This window comes from Cyprinus carpio, chromosome B6 (genome assembly GCF_018340385.1).
Source record: "Cyprinus carpio isolate SPL01 chromosome B6, ASM1834038v1, whole genome shotgun sequence".
NCBI lineage: Eukaryota > Metazoa > Chordata > Actinopteri > Cypriniformes > Cyprinidae > Cyprinus > Cyprinus carpio.
The window spans coordinates 6,483,824-6,501,966 of NC_056602.1; the positions used below are offsets into that span (position 1 = coordinate 6,483,824).

The 18,143-nt window shown below is 36.4% G+C and overlaps 1 protein-coding gene across 7 annotated transcripts in view; it reads right to left on the reverse strand.

Annotated features, from left to right (window-relative positions):
• The window catches only part of LOC109091980 (phospholipid phosphatase-related protein type 5-like), a 53,584-nt gene that overhangs the window by 12,754 nt on the left and 22,687 nt on the right, over positions 1–18,143 (reverse strand). For 5 of the 7 annotated variants that reach the window (XM_042725458.1, XM_042725457.1, XM_042725462.1 and 2 more), the window contains exon 3: positions 14,073–14,261. In XM_042725458.1, the coding sequence (XP_042581392.1) occupies positions 14,073–14,261 (189 nt within the window). Of the gene's footprint in view, positions 1–14,072; positions 14,670–18,143 lie in introns of those variants that run through there. The other 2 variants (XM_042725461.1, XM_042725463.1) reach the window with 1 other exon arrangement.

Consider the following 18,143-nt stretch of genomic DNA (forward strand, 5'->3'; position numbering starts at 1 on the left):
GTAAACTTCTTGTTTAGAGATTGTAATTTTCACCTCACTGCTGCTGGACAATACAGTACTGCTTTCATAAAGACACAATTTGCTATGGAGTTCAGTGTCTGAGTTAGTTCCACCTGTGAAAAGGTTTGTGTGCTATCTCAAACAGCAGAAGTCTCTGGCACTGAATATCACAGAGACACCTTTTTAAAAGTTACTTAACCTAACTGAAAGGTCTATTTAACTATTTAACCATTTAAACATGAAGATTCAGGTCAGTGCATGGTAACAGAGGTGCTTGTTATTATGCATTGTTGCCTATGCAAAAAGATCTCATCCTCTGTCGAATGCCTAATTTTTCACAAATGCCACTCTAACCCTCTCGCTGAGGGAAAATGGAAACTATTCAGGGACATAAAAGCCTGAATTTCTGAGTAACCTTCAAATGTTTAGTGATGTTCCATGAATGGTATTTTGTGGGGCATATTGCAGCGTTTTGAGGGCTCTTCTCATGTGGTATAATAAAAAAGGTGAAAATAGACAGACAGAGGAAGAGTAAGAGAGAGAGAGAAAAAAAAGACAGAGTGAATATTTCATTTGAAGACCCTTGACATATCTGAAGTGCTCTGAAGCCGCAATGTTGAAGCAGCAGTGATACCGACAGCATGCTGCTTTCAAATCCTTAACACACATCACGATTACAACACACCTGCTCTGAAGAGTTTCAAAACTCTGGAAAAACTGTGACACACATGCATACACAACACAACTGGAGTTCAATGAATGCCTCAGTGTCAAACAATAAGGCGCTCAATGCACTCTTTGTAGAGTAGGGTTGACATTCACAGATACTTAAGGATTGTTTTATTTTGGTTAGTTCTGTGTAAAACAAAGCAGAGTATAACTTGTAGGACTTTTTTTTTTTCATAGAACACAATCATGCTATCATGCTATAATATTTTTTTATATTTTGAACCACACACTGATCAGCCACAACATTAAAATCACTCACAGATGAAGAGAATAACATTGATTTTTACAATTGCAGCTGTCATGGGTGGGATATATTAGGCAGCAAGTGAACAGCCATTTCTTGAATTTCGTGTGTTGGAAGCAGGAAAAATGGCTCTGATGAGGGCCATACTAGTGAAGGCTAGACGAATGGATCAGAGTATCTCAAAACAGCGTATCAATGTGGTGTTTCTGGTATGCAGCACACGTTCTGTCCGTAGAGAGCACTGGGATTCTCCTGGTGGGCCAGGCGAGTAGTGGGCTGATTGGTGAAGGAAGATCTCACAACTTGCAGGAATTAAAGGATCTGCTGCTAATGTCTTGGTGCCACAGATCACAGAAGAACATTCAGAGGTATCGTGGAGTCCATGCCTCGATGCATCAGAGTTGTTATGGCAGCACAAGAGGGACCTACACGATGCGAGGCTGGTGGTTTAAATGATGTGGCTGATCATAACATTTGAAAACAGCGATAAAAAGGAAACATTTTCTGTGACTTAAATTTTGGTCTTTTTCTCACACATTGTATGACTTCATATGATTTATAACAACTTTATATGGACAACCTTTATGGTACTTCACTTGAGATTTTCAGTAATTTAGTAGAAAATGAAATCCTGATGTCATAAAACAAGTTACCAAACTTGACAACAACATCAACCAAAGCATCAGTGCAAATTACTCCACTGTGAAAAACACAATTGTTTATGCTAGTGATTAGCACCAGCAGCAAAGCCCCAAGGCCACATCATCCTCACTAAACAGAGATGGAGCTGTCATTGTCATGTCATAAATTAAGACACAAGGTTTAACTTGTCCTCTAGAAGCTGTAGCTAGAGAGGACAAAAAAACATGGTCTTTAGAGCGGATTAATGGAAGCTGTTGAAGTGAAGTGCCTACATGTTTAATTGATGAAACAGCTCTGCTGACTCTGAAGAATTTAAGAGAAAACAGACGGAGGGAAAGACGGGGACAAGGAGTTCAAAGCAATAGGAAACAGAGAGAGATCGATAGTGAAATCAAGCTGCAGAAAAAGGGTAAAATAAAAGAGGAAAGAGAGATGATGGCTGAAGTGAATGGTAGTAGGGATGTCTGTTTCCTGAGGAAATTGTATGGTGTGTGAACAATGTAGACACAGACATTTCACGGCGGCTGGGAAGGGTGTCAAATCAAAAGCTTCTAGTAGAAAAGTATAGAGCACTCAAAAACCCTATGCTTACTCGAAAACTGTTTTCAAAATATTTCTAACGGATCATGTAACGCTGAAAACTGGAGTTAATGGCTGCTGAAAAATCAGCTTTGTATCACAGGAATGCATTGCATTTTAAAAGATAGAAATTAATATAGAAAGCAGTTCTTTTAAATTGTAGTAATATTTCACAATACTGCAGATTTACAGTAGTTTTGATCCAATAAATGCAGCCTTGCCATGTATAAGAGAAACTCTCAAAAATCTTTATTATTCCAAACTTTTGATTTCATATTATACATAAATATATAAATGTAACTATACTGACATGTTTACCTCAGTTATTCGTACTATTATTTAAATGTGTGTGTTGCGGTGAAGCCTTAAGATTGACCAAAGATGGGATGGCATTTTATGTCAGATGGGATGCCAGCAGTACTTGAACCACCAACTGTTATTTTACCCAGAAAGTTGGCAAAAGGGTCTAAATCCATAATGGAGGTGCAGCAGGCAGCCAGAAGATTTGTGCACAAGGACAAAATTTACTTTAATTATGGCATTTGACAAAGTTTGAATTAAATGAGGAGAAGCATTGTGAAAATACAACTTACAGAAATTAAATTTCTCAGAGGATACCGGAGCCAAAATACAGTGTGTAATTTGCTCTGTAATTTTTACTGAGGTTGTGAATAGAAAAAAAAACACAGGCATGTTTGATAAAGTCTTAAAGTATGCCTGCCAAATTTACATTACCTTTTGAGTCTAACTCTTAAAAACAACCAAAAATGTAAGTGACCTTAGTGAAAAGACCATGGGCCCATTGCATAATCAAAGCTATGATGTTAACACTGTTTAAAATAACTAATCTGATCAACTAGCTGTTAACCAAGTGACTTAATTTTCAGATTCAATCTGATGCCAATTTATGTAAAGGAATAGTTCACCCAAACTATAAAGCCTGAGTGTGAGTACATTTTCAACAAATTTAAATCTTTGGGTGAACTATTCCTTTTAAAAAATATGACCAAAAACTTGTAAGACTAGTCTAAGCAGTTTATGTAACCATCCACAGATTAAAATCAATAGGAATTCCCATGCTGGTTATTATGGTGCTGCTCTAGCTTTCGGACATGGCTGGTGAAGCTGGTTGAGAAATCTTGCTGGTTAAGGAATCTGGTAGGAAGCCCAACACATCAGTCTTCTATGCAGATAACCAACATTACCATATTGTGATTCTTTTTTCTGCAGGGAGGTCAGTACGAGCAGGACGGTATCACGCCACCAACGGTACTGGACATTTCACCAGCAGTGCAGAGCTCCAGGCGTTGGCCCACTTCTCCTCTGCCAAATCAATTCTCTCGGTGGACTGGGTACTTATAATGTGCTGTCCAGTCCACAGTGACACAGAACAATATTAATAATTCATTGTATACACCATGTGCCTTAAAGGGGCTGTTTGGAAAAGGAGCAAGGTCAACTTTTCTAGAGAGAAAATGTAAATAGCAGACTTGGGAAACTGCAATATACTGTATTAAAAGTAAAGTTCGGACAAAAAAATGTCAACATTTATTTACCCTTACATCATTCAAAATCAGAATGTTTATTTTTTCTTCTGTGGAACTTAAAAGCCAGGTCATTATTAATATGTTTCCAACACAACAAAAATCATGGTCACCAGCTGTCAAATATCAAAAATTTGGGTTTGAAGCAGCATGAGGGGGAATAAATGATGACATAAAAGAAAAAATTTGAAATGAGCGTATTCGGAAACGATGCACTGCTCAGACACACACAGTAACAGTTTGCTCAGCTGACTTTCCAGTTCTCCCTGAGACAGACAGTCCACTTAGGATCTTATCTGGGTGACATGCTTGAGGATACAGGCGAAGATCTGTTGTCATAGTGTTACCATGGCATCGGTATGACAGCTGATGCACTCATGCTCTTTCTAATCCAATACAGATCACAAATAGACAGCAACACATCACAGATCACATTCATTTCCACATGCTGTCAGCCAAATTTTTAGCTGTCACTTGAATACAGCAAACAGATATCAGCACCAGTGTGTTTGCATTGATCTGTCCATAATGTGGGTCCACTGTTATCACATCCTTCAATTTCTTTCATCTAGTCATTCTTTTCTCTTGTCCTTTTAGTGGGCTTCACACTCTGTCATTCCTGATTTCTGGGATTTGTCCTTCTGTCTTTCTGCGGGCGTCTCTCCAAGTACCATATAGGGAAACTGGGTTAGCATCATTCCTAAAATTCATTTCTCTACCCACCACCAGTTCCTTCTCTCGTTCATTCTAATGGCTTCATTTCTCATGCTTTATTGTCTTCTTTAAAGTCAACATGAAATCAAATTTGACCTCATTTACTTTCCTAAAGCATCTTTTTAGTCTCATTGTAGATGATTCATCAGCGCACATTACTGCGAGGAAAAACAAATGTCAGTCTTTGTAAGCATTTGTCAAAATGTAATAACGTGCACTTCCTCTGGAATGACTTTTCTTGGTGACGGCAGGTCTAAAATACATAGAGGGTGCTCTCCGTTAGCATTCCCACCTCAATGGAAGCTGCTTGGCTGGCGCAGGACCACCTGGAGGTACACGTTTCAAAATCTACCAAATTCTGGGTGCTTAGATCTGCAGCCAGGTTATTTTGGGCCACAAATGCCAAGTGACTATTCACTTTGCAGCTGCAGGAAACTGACATCATGACTGGCAACACTGATTGGCTGATGGCACCACAAGATTTCACACAAACCCTTAATTAGTGACTATCCATGAAAGGCGGCAGACAGCATTTTACACCAAAAACAAACAGGGTAGTGGTAAAATATATGCTTTAATATAATATTGAAATATATATATATATATATATATATATATATATATATATATATATATATATGATGCATTTTAAATAATAAACAAATGCCTTTAAATGGCCATCAATGGAGAAAGAAGACCTTTGCAGACATCTACCATCAGGGACTGACTGGGGCCTCAGCTGATGTCACCTAATTATTTTCCATTCCAAAAATTCCTGTTTATTATTAAGTGTTCCATTTCACTCTGAAAAACTGACCTATGCAACACTGATTGAAAATATGAAAACTATTTTTATATTAAAATAGCATTTTATATATTTTACTTTATTTTATATTGGTATGTCTTTTATGTTCGACAAGGCTACATTTATTTGATCAAAAATATGGTAAAAACATTGATTCTGGGAAATATTATTACAATTTAAAATAACTGTTTTCTATTATAATGTATTTTAAAATTAAATTTATTCCTGTGATGAAAAACTGAATTTTCAGCATCATTACTCCAGTCTTTAATGTCACATGATCTTTCAAAAATCATTCTAATATGCTGATTTCCTACTCAAAAAAACATTTTTATTATGTTAAAAACAGTTGTGTTGCTTAATATTTTTGGGATACTTTGATGAACAGAATGTTGAAAAGAAAAGTGAGATTTTTTTTGTAACAATATAAAATTTTGATCAGTTTACAGTAATATATCCTTGCTGAAAAAATATAAAAAAAAAATATGAATTTCTTTAAAAAAAACCCTTACAGAATCCAAACCTTTGAACTATTAATTGTTTTCTTTTAACTACAATTTCATTAAGCTTTTATATTTTAAAGCACATTTACAGTTATTTTTTCCTCTTTTAACTTACAAATACACTTTTACTGCTAGTTATAATTTGTAAAATGCCAAACAATTTGGTTTGATAAACTCAAGCACATATTTTCACTGTTTTACTGTGCACACTTCCAGCTTTCTTGCTACCTAGCAACCTTGAAGAATTTCCATGATTTCCTTCTGTGATGCTTTTCATGTGAAGGTCACAGCCGTGCACGATGCTTGTGTTAAAATCCTGACACAAGTCATGCGAAAGGGCCATCATTTTCTCCATTTTTCATATTCCCATCCACAAACGGTCCCGCTTCTCTCTTTACTCCAGCACATCTCTTGCTCCATGCCCGCATGGCCAACTCCCAGTGTCCCCAAGGCTGAGTAGGAGTGTTAAACAAAAGCTGATGCCTTAATCTAATGCTTACTAAGATTAGGCTGTGGATCGTCTCTGCAGAGAGAGGTTAAACACATCCTCTGGGCATTGGTGTACACTTACAAGAGCTGAGTGCCGATGACACGGATCTCAATGAGAATATCATGTTTAATGTTTCTCTCTCTTCCTCGTTCCTCTTTTACACCCTATTCTCCATCAATGTTTTCTATTTCTCTGCCTCTCTAAAACACTTATAAGAGATGAAAAATGGATTAATGCAGCTCTATTAAAACTTAGTGTTTCTATAAAAAATGGTTGTAATTATTGGCAGAAAGACTGTAAAAATGCTACAATAAAAATTTGTTAATTGGTTAACACTAAGTTTCCATATACACTATAGAATTCCACATGTAAAACAGTAGGAATTCTAATGGGATATTTCTTGTTTCTTATCTAAAAGTACACATTTGTTGTCAAATAAATATTTATTGCACTATTTTAGTGTCATGTGGCTCTAACCCAATCTCATGAAAGTGTGTTTAAATGGCACGATTTTCTGTTTCTATTTGGTGTACTATTTATATGCAGAAATTGACTTTGATGTGCATTTGATACGCAATGTTTAGGTTTAGGGTGTGTAATATATGTAAGCCAAAGTGCATGCCAATCATATGCATGCCAACATAGTGCGTATCATATGCACCTTAAAAAATGTAGTATTATATGCACGTCAAACACGTGTGTATCGTATGCATGCCAAAGTCACATTCCGTGTATAAATAGCATGCAAAATACACAAAAAATTGCTTTTTGATGGTTGTCAGTATATTAGAGAGTTACCAAGCTGATTTTCATACTTTCATAGGTTAGTATATTAACATTATATTAGTTAATGAAATACATTTTTTGAACTGTAAATGTAAATTAATTTTACTGTAAAATAATGTAAGTTCAATCCATCAAATTTTGCTACTGTATTTTTTACAGTAAAGTTCTAGCAACCACAGCTCCGTTTTTTACTGTACATTTCACAGATTTTTTTCCTTTTAAAGGGGTCATATGATGCAATTTCAAATTTTCCTTTCTCTGTGGAGTGTTACAAGCTCTTGGTGAATAAAGAAGATCTGTGAAGTTGCAAAGACTAAAGTCTCAAATCCAAAGATATACTCTTTATAAAAGTTAAGACTCATCCATGCCCCCCTGAAACGGCTCGTTCTAACGCCCCCACATCTCTACGTCACTATGTGGGAAGATTTGCATAATGTCGCCCAGATGTTCACGCAAAGAAAGAAGGCGTACCTTTTATTCTCGTTGTAGTATTGTTGTTGCCACCGCCATGTCATATAGACGCTGTGTGTTTCACTGTGAAAGCAAAACTACTTTGTTTGGCCTTCCTTCGTCATGCCTGGGGCTGATCCGTGCTGGTCGCTGAGGAAATACATCAACTTAACACTGTGTTTCTCCGGATCGACTTTCACTGAGTCCAGCCAAGGGCTGTCACATGTGAACACTGTGTATATTCGGATTGAATTTGACTGAGTCTGCTCACTCTAAACCGCATTTCATAAATACACATTTCATTACACCAAATACAAACTTGTGTTTTGTTTTTTGATGCTTCATATGAATGATTTATAATTTATTTTAGGTGAATCACTTGTTATTATTTTAATTATGATTAAAATTTAGTTCCTGTACTCAAATTTGATTGGCCAAGCAGTAACAGGACATTAAACTGTTTGTATGACTGATTGACTGTGTTCCCAACATTCCAGACAAGAGCATGTGATGATATAACACGGTTTCATGTCTCTCTTTCTCTTTCTCCACTCTCTCTCCACTAGCACCCTCACACAAACAGAATGAGGACACAGAAACACACTTATAGCAAACCCACAGCACTTGCATATAGGAGCACACGGTCCCCAAACATCCATCATGAATGGAGAGTTGTGACATCAGCCAGCTGCAGCCTCTGACTGCATGACGCTGTATATCTCTTCTGGGCCAGAGCCCACTTCAGATCAAACACACAGCTTCCATATTTACCAGAAAAACAGACTGCCAAAATTTCACATTACAGCATGAATAATTTAAGGTGTATTTGTCAGCGTTTTTAGATTTCATTAAAGCACCATTAATGGACTAGTTTCACCTGCTGTTACTGGTTCCATGGAACACACACACACAAAGACTTTTTCACATTGATTTTTTCATACAACAACAAGGTTTGATTTTTAGTTGTTGTTTACTGGCATGATCTGAGGTTTTATTCATGTCTGTAGCACAAACAGCACTGAAGGTTAATGCTTAAAGCTTTTTCAAATTACTAGCCCCAACTATGAGCAATAATAACAGTGATGCTTGCATCAACAAGCTAATAACACAACGCAATAATAAACTATTTTTGAAATTGGACAGTAACACACCGGTATATATATTGGGCTTTGAGATGATTTCAACTCAAGCTAATTAAAAAAAAAATAGTGCCTGTTGCGACATTTCTGCAAAATTATGTTACTGTATGTTACTTCTTGCATATTTTGCAACACTTTCAAAGTGAAATGTCTAGGGGGTGGTGATAAAAGTGTGTTCAGTTATACTTGAAACAGTTGAACATGAATCTAGCAACATTTTATAATGTTGGTTGCTGTACAAATTGTGTCAGTCCTTGAGTGGTCCACACTGCTTACGCTCCACATTTCTAGTTTAATGCTGTACCAGGTGTGCTACCGAGCAATTTTTCTATGTTAAAAAAAGCCATGGAGCTAGTTATATGATGCTCCACTATGGTAAAAGTGTTTTAAGGTCATAAGATCTGTAATCATAATTGGCATAAAAAAGATTAAAAGTCATTGGAGTTTTGCTGCCACTAATGTTAGTTACAGCTGGAAAGTGCAGAGAATTGTATATATTGGTACGTTTTTTTAGTTTCGCCAAAATGTCAGGAGTATAGGCATGTTTTTCCAATCAACTTTGTCCATGTTTCCCAAGTAAAAAGTGGGCTTCAAATAAATACTTATGTAACTTGTGCAAATATAGTTCTATCAGTGTTTTTGGTTTTGGTGTGGGTTTGTGAAGGTTTGTAAGGACCTTTTTCATACCACCTCTTCTGGACTCATTATATAATACCTGAAGCCTTGAACATCTCTAGTCATAACTGTTATCCTTATTTCAGTTCAGCATTTTACGGTTTAATTTTTTTAATGCACTTCATGTTAAACCAATCTTAGACATGTATGTTCTTATCTAAATTAAGTATTAAATGTCCATTTTCCACCTGCTCTTCGACCCTAGGCTATTTTCACTATTTTACCTTCAAAATTTCTCTGTTAACTGTCTACATTATGTTTCATTACACTGACTTCACTCTCCACCCGGGCTCATGGCACTTTGCTGAATAAACAAATGGGTTGTCATGTTAATGTTCATGTTTGTGACTGCAACACTATGAATGCTTTGTAACAAATTTCTTTTATTCCTTCCAATAAAAGTCCTTGGCAATAAAAGTTGTTGACTCATACATTCCAAGTCCCCTGAAATCATATTATATCTTTGTGTATGAAATTTAGTCATTATTAGCTGAAAATCATACCCTCCAATGTGCAGCAAGTAGCTCTGAAATCTAAATATAGCATGTCAAGATGCATCACACTAGATTTGATTTCAACAACAATCGGTCAAAGACATGAAAATCAATTAAGTTTGAAGTGTCTCCAACCCTGGTACAATGTTTCGTGATATATCACATTTAAATTTGAGAGCTACTACAAATGTGAACATTCAAAGAAGACTTGGAAAATAATGCACAAGTCATTAAACTACTTTTAAGGTGATTTTTGTTGCTTTACATCCCTTTTCTTATTGTATGGAAAACAGCAGCCTGGACATTCAGCCAAATAACTTTTTTTGTGTTTAACAGAAAATGCGTTTTAAAAAAACATGAATAAATGTTGATAAATTTGTCGTTTTTTGGCAAACTATTGCTTTGAAGAAATTCGCCATAGTGAAATGAATTTCACTCCTCCTTGTTAAACTATCTGTAGTGAAATGGAACTGACTTCGATCCAGCACTCAGTGGCACTCCACTCATTAGGGAACACAAATGTCTGTGACTGCTGTGAATTAGAGAGCCACTTGACATCTTCAGATGTGGAGAGGCAGCATGTCTCAATAATTAAGCCCTTCAGCGGGGTTCAGAAGATGCCTTGTTTAAGGCGCTAGAACTGACGGGAGAGTTTTTCCTTTTCACTATCACTGTTTCCAGATTCTCTCTCAGCAAAAGATAGAAACCGCTAACCGCCCACACACACTCCAAGAACCCACATATTCACACACGTGCGCACACACACACACACAGGGCGCAGATAAAAATACAGAGAAAAAAGCAGTTACACACAAAGAGAGCATGCTTACACACATGCACACAGTGTTCCTAAATATGTTCATCTCTGAATGAAAGAGAAGAAATGTCCAGATCACATTTCACTTTCAAAATAAAATGGAATGACAAATCAAGGTTCCTTTGATCCTTTGACATATAATTGTACTACAAATCCAAAAACAGCTTTTATTGACACCAAGCTGCCAAAACAGTTTGTATCATATTTTATCTCAGTATGATGTGATAGTGTGATGAAAGACCTGCAGAAGATCAACACCTGCTTCTTCATCATTGCCTCTTTAGCCCTGCCCGACAATTTGCACATGTAGTAGGAGGTGAGTAAAAATGGAAGAGGTGCAAACACATGATTACTCAAGCAACAAAATGATAGAGATGCCTCAGAGGGTTACAAGATGCTGTATGCCAAATTGTGGAAAGACAGTTTTTATATTGCTTTTCTTGTGATCTTAACATCATGTCCACACCAGATGTATCTGTTGTTGCATCACACTGCATTCCACTGCAGCAGGCTACACTGGATGCAACAAATTGAGTCCAGTGTAGACAGAATCACTGATTATAATGGCTTCTATATTGTCTTTAGTTGTGTTGCATTATGCCACTCATGTCTGGTGTAGACGCGGTGTAACATTAGGAAAGAGTGAATGAACTTTATTTTTAAGTTCCAGATTGCGTCAATAAGAGTACAGTCACACCATAATGATTGGACTAAAAATGGAAATGCTTTTCTTTTGTGTTTTTGAAAAGATTTGCGTACAGATAACAACATTTGTCAAAACAATCCCTGTTCATGCAGATCTGCGAAAACAACTAAAAATGCTGTATTATGCATGCCAGGCCAATAGGTGGCAATATCACTTTGTGAAGAAACACTATGTGCCAGAGAAAATATGTTTTCCTGAACGGCACGTCGTCACTGTTTTCACATTCTATGTTTTCGTAGTTTACACAGCAACAGCACCATTTGCAAAAGCTCACACTTTGGACGCTGTTTTTAAAAGTTTGCGTTTTCAGGCCAGTTTAAAACTGGCAAGTAAACCATCTAAGATGCTGTTCATTTTTTGCTTCATTTTACTGTAGATTTGTTTTTAAACAAGATAATAATTTCACATTCAATCACACAGACTATATAGACATGGCAAGAAAAACACGCAGCTTTGCCCAAATTAAACCTCAGGTGCCTCTTGGTGCACAGAGGGAGCCTCAGGTGTCCCTGTGCACACTGCTGTCATCTCCATGTGAAGAAATACAAGATGGTGAGCTTTTTTCACCTTCTACTCTTATTTGCACAGATGAGGAACCTGTATGTGTGTGTGTGCAGCGTGTGTAACAATACTCAAGATGAAGAAAGCCTCTCTGATGTTTGAATCTGTGGTATCTCGCCATCTGTTTCTGTGATGTTGGGTGAGACAGACATTAATTCACCCTCCCTCTGATAATGAATCATTTGATACCGCTGGGAAATCTGCATTTTTTCCTGGCTAGCTGAATCGAGACTCTTGTGTTGACCTCATCTAGCTTCCATTCACTGCACTGCATCACACTGTAGACATCTGACCTTGTTAATGTCTCTTATGCTGGGACTGACCTAAATAAGAAAGACATGATGTCCCAACCCTGACATCCAAGCAAGAGACAGAGCAGGCCCAAAACATGCCCTACACAAGTACATGAACTCTTCTAGTCACACTACCATTTAAAAGTTTGAGGTCAGTATGAGGTTTTTTTATTTTTTTTTTAAGAAATTATTACTTTTATTCAGGAAGGATGCATTAAATGTATCGAAAGTATCTAAAGAAAGAATCAAAAGAATCCTGAAAAATATGTAGCACGGTTTCCACAAAAATATTAAGCAGCACAACTGTTCTCAACATTGACAATAAGAATTTTTTCTTAAGCATCAAATAAGAATATTAAAATGATTTCAGAAGGATCATGTCACACTGAATACTAGGACTATGGATGCTGAAAATGCAGCGTCTAAAGAAATTACATTATTAAATATACTGAAATAGACTGTTTTTTTTATTGTAATTGTAACGTTTTATTTATACACAATATTACTGTTTTACTGTATTTTTGATTGAATGTAGCCTTGGTGAGCAAATGAAACAAACCTTGTACAGTAAGTTAAAAGACTTAAAGGGATACTCCACCCCAAAATGAAAATTTTGTCTTTAATCACTTTACCCCCATGTCATTCCAAACCCGTAAAAGCTTTGTTCATCTTCGGAACACAATTTAAGATATTTTGATGAAATTGGCCTGTGACTGTCCCATAGACTGCCAAATAAATAACAGTGTCAAGGTCCAGAAAAGGTATGAAAGTCGTCGTCAGAATTTCTTTCAAATCAAAGCTAAATACATGTAGAAACAGTGCATCCTTGTGGCGCGGATGACACAGAAGAGCATACGCAGCATACAGTGATATGGAGAGACACAGAGGAGACTATTGACAAAGGAATTATTGAATAAAGTTGTTACTTTTGTTTTCTTCGCTTACAAAAAGTGTTCCCGTCGCTTCTTATAACCCAGATTGCATGTCTGATGGCAGATGGAGTATTCTGACAACGACTTATATACCTTTTATGGACCTTGACACTGTTATTTACTTGGCAGTCTATGGTAAATTCACATGGATACAGTTTTTCATTGTAAGTATATTTAATTGTGTTCTGGTTTTTAATCCAAAATATACGGGTTTGGAACGACATGGGGGTAAGTGATTAATGACTAAATTTTCATTTTGGGGTGGAGTATCCCTTTAAGGTAGGGTCACATTAGCAACATTTTGTGGGCAAAAAGGACATTAGTGAAGACCAAGAACTGCTCGCATTTTCAAATCAAGAAGCTTGCCATTGGTCAAAAATGTGAATTTATATAACAAATCAGCATGCAGAAATCTTTCACTTTCACAATAAATTCCCCACTGCATGGATTCCTTTTGAAGTGACCCATGAAATTCACTAAACTGTAGTAAATGAGACCACACATTCACTACAAGCTAAGAGTTTTCTTAACTCATTACAGTTTGTTGCAAGCAGCCATACAGATGACACAAAAACACTGTGTGCTCGGTTGGATTTGTCCCTTTATACACTGAACCACTCCAAAATGGTCTTAACTAGTAACTTACACAGCTGGTTAATCAGTTTTTTGTTTTTTTTTGGCAAGTAAACCAACCTGTCCAGTACTAGGTGATCAACCAAAGCCAGCATGAAAGTGCCAATAACTAACATTACATACAGTATAGCTGGTCATTTAAAATGTTTACTAGCTGAACCATTTAAGACAAATGAGTTGAATGAGTTTGTAAAATATCAGATGCATAAGATCACATTAACACACATTCACATTCAAACACGCTAACTAACGATCCCACACACTGACACAATGACGTACACACACATGTGGCACCTCAGAGAAGTGTGAGTTTATGAATGGCAGTAGAACTCTTACAGTGACGGTGGGGATGGCGGTGACCAGCGAATACACCAGCACCGGAGGAGCTTTGCTGTCATCTTCAGGTCCTGGATACGGCTTGGAGAAGGCTTTATCGAAGCAGAAGAATCCTTGAACGTGCACCGGGAACGTGTCCGTATACTCAAAGTAGTAAGCCAGGAGAACCGTTCCTGCCATGATCACCAGCTGAAAATAGAACATGATTCCAGTTTAGAATAGAAAATCCGTTCAAATATGTGGACGGTGGCGTTCTGGAATAAAACACAAGCTGCAGTCTGAATCTTCGGCTGAGTGAAGGAATAAACAGAAGAAAATAAAAAAGACAATTCTCCCCCCGTGAGAGAAGTGACAGAAGATTTGGTGGCGTGAATGAGTGAAGGCAGCATGAAAGGATGCTGAGAGAATGGCTAGAATCTCTTCAGCTTTGCCTACCTATAGAAATAAAAAAGAGAGGCATGGAAGACACAAATAAAGAAAGAGAGGCATTTTATGGAAAAGAAAACAAGCAAATGAGAATGATCAAGGATGAGAAGAAAAATAGGGGAGGAGGAAAAGAGATGGCAATGTACTAGTAGAGCACGAGAGAGAGAGAGAGAGAGAGAGAGAGAGAGAGAGAGAGAGAGAGGAGGACTAGAGGGATGAGAGAGAGACAGAGAGAGATGGAGGGAGAGAGAGAGAAGGAGGGAGGGAGGGAGGGAGGGAGGGAAGAAGGGGGGCGTGTGCATCTGTGCTCACAGCGGGAGAGGAAATGGGTACATCTCTACAAGTATAACATGCAGTTCTTTTATATTTTTAGGCAGCAAAGATAAATAGCATGCTATTTATTACAAAAACTGATGGAATGGCAGAGCCTGAAACTCTAAAAAAATGTTTTCTTTCCAACAAATGGTTGGTGAAATTGCATGCTTTTTTTCTTCAGTCTTCAGAAAATGCTGACTGACTACCCTAAATATTATATTAGCTATGCATACAGTATGTTTTTATTAGGTTCCAATTTGTATTTTCCAGCAATAAACATTACATACATAAAAAATGTATTAAAAATGCCATGGCAGAATGGGAAACATGATTCCATATTTAGTCTAAACTCTGACTCAGTATGTGGTTTGCTAGTTTGGAAACTAAATTTGGAACCTAAACTAATTACCCCCATTTTTTTCTTACAATAACTTGTTTTGTGCCTGTAATGGACAAGTGTCTTGAGACCTTCACAAATAAATTATAATTCCTTGTGACACCATCTAGCATTCTTAAATATGATTGGTGAGAAAAAATAGAACACTAGAAAGAGAATGAGAGAGAGAGAGAGAGATGGAAAGTGCTGGGGTGTGAAAAGTATTTGCACCCTAGGTGCACCTGTACAATGCAATTAGATCCATAACCCTTTTATGTCAGTGTTTCCACTAATGTCCTTTGAAACATTAACAGCCTATAGTTCAGCACAGCCTCATAGCTGATGTTCAGAGACATGAATCAAATGTGTTTACCTCGTCACGCTGTTCCAAAACTCATTATTAAAGCCAAAGTACTCTCCATTTGTAACAACTGCTTAAACCAAACATATAATAGACAAATTTTGTAATTCATTTGCTAAACACCTCAACCACTTTATAAAATACTTTCCTAGTATAAGATGTTTAAAAATGGTCAAAACTGCTGGATCTGAACAATTTGACTTAGTACTAATATACTGTAATTAACAAGAAACTGAACTTAAACACATTATATGATAGATTTAACACTAGTATGTAAAGCAAAAGGTTTTGAATGAAATAAAATATATATATATATATATTCTGAATATCAGCCAATTTTCTTATGTCTCCAATTATTTAATATTACACTGGGCTGAATAAAAATGTAATAGCTTTTATTGAAATGAAAATGATATGCTTTCACAGTTTTTCTAATGGTGAGAAAACACTGATTTTGTCTCTATTGCTGTACTTTCTGTTCAACCCAGTTATTTTGTGATATTTCCCCCTATAAAAAATAATGTTTGTTGCTTTTAACATCAAATTTTTATCATTTTTGAACACTGGTAAGTTATAGTCTTTATCAGTATTTTGTTCACACAAATCAGCTTCGTGAAGCGCAGTAGTTCAGTGTTGTGGAAATTATTACAGTGATCCAATTTAACAGACAAAATATTCTGTTTTTGGCAAAAAGAAAGAATATTAACTGTGAACAATGGGGTGTGCTGTGAATAAATTTACTTGCTAAACCTGTTATTATAATACATTTTCTGAATTAATCATCAACCCCTGTAACATTCAACTGCAAAAACCTAATAATTTAAGAACTGCCAATTGTAAAACTCACTAATCTGTATATTGGGGAGGGGGTTTGGGGTATTGCATCCCTCTATGGTGGCCCCTTTAGTGTCTTTCTATGGTCCTTGGTCAGACATAAACCTTTGAAATTATATATATAAATGTTATAAATATTCTGTCACAAATGCAACTTCCAGCAGAGACTCTGGAGTTACATGTCTACAAATAAAAATGTTTGTTCCAAAGCCTAAATAAACTGATCCAGAGGGCTAGTTCTACTCCTGGTCTTGTAGGGGAAATTGGTAGAGATGATAATTGGCAAATTCTATCATCCAGTGCTTCAAGTTCGTGATAAACAATTCTGAAAAACCACAAAGCTCTTGTATAAACTGTTGCCTACTTATTGCTTCATTCTTGTTGTATTCCAGTAAGATCTTTTCTGCTGACTGCTTCTGTCTCCTCCCGCTGTGCATGCTTTCATGTTATTTCTAGCTCCTATCCCACATGAACAAGAACATGAGTTTTCCGCTCTCGCTCATCTAAAAGCTATCAACAGAGTTCTGCACCCAGCTTTAGTCTGCTTTCTAAGTCCTCACAGTGCTTCCTAACCTTTTTTTTTTCATTTTGTCTGATAAAAACTTTCACAAGAATCCAAAAATTCAAAAAGTCTTGATAAATATACTTATTTATCTTATATATGATCTTATAAATACTTATTACTTTATATATGATTTTCTTAATTTGTAATAATTAAGGATGGATTAAACTGATCAAAAGTGACATTAAAGACATTTACATTGTCACAAAAATTCAAATAAATACTAAGAGTCATGATGAAAATAAATGTATTATAGTTTCCACGACAATCTTAAGCAGCATAACTGTTTTCAACATTGCTAAAAATAAGAATAACAAATCAGGATCGTGTGACACCAAAGACTTGAAGAAATGATGCTAGAAATTCACCTTTGCTCATCACAGGAATAAATTACATTTTTAAATATATTAAATTAGAAAACAGTTATTTTAAATAGTAATAATATTTCACTGTTTTACTGTGCTGTATTATGTTATATAATGTTCCATGTGCATATAATTACTGTTTTAAAATTATGCAAAATTATCAACAGGACCTGTAAGAGAAATGCAATTTCATTGCTTCATGTGTACACGTTTGAAAGGCAATGAAAGCAGATGGGACTTTGTATACTTTGTATTCATTCAACAACAATGTCCGATATTAAAGATAATAGCCTGAATGTTTAACTATAATCTGAATGTCTGTAATAAAGTGCACTCAGACTAATGCTTGAGGTTCTTTGTCAACATTAATTAAAAAAATGCATTGCACAATGACCTCACAGGAGTGACAGAATTGAGTTCATTTTCAGTGGATGTGCTAATTGCAAGCACACATTCACATAAACAGCAGGAAAACAGGACAGATGGGCCCAAGTCAAATGAACCTAACATTGTCAGATGAAACAATTATAAATGTATCCAAGAAACAAGGCCAGTTTTGACAAATCTTGGGTGGGTGCTGCATACAGTATGTCATAAATACAGTTCTCAGTTTATTTGTCGAGAGAAATATGTCACAGACATGTTTGATGACACATGGGGCTTTTAAAGTGCGGTCCCACTTTTGTGGCCTCATTTCTCAGAGCAAGTCCATTGCTTAGTCAGTTTTTTAGTCTTTCTGAATTTTTAACCGCTGTGCCAGCAAATAAAAATTCAGCCGTCATGCTAATTCTGCCACTCTGTCAAAAACTGACAAGATGGTGACAGAGAGAAA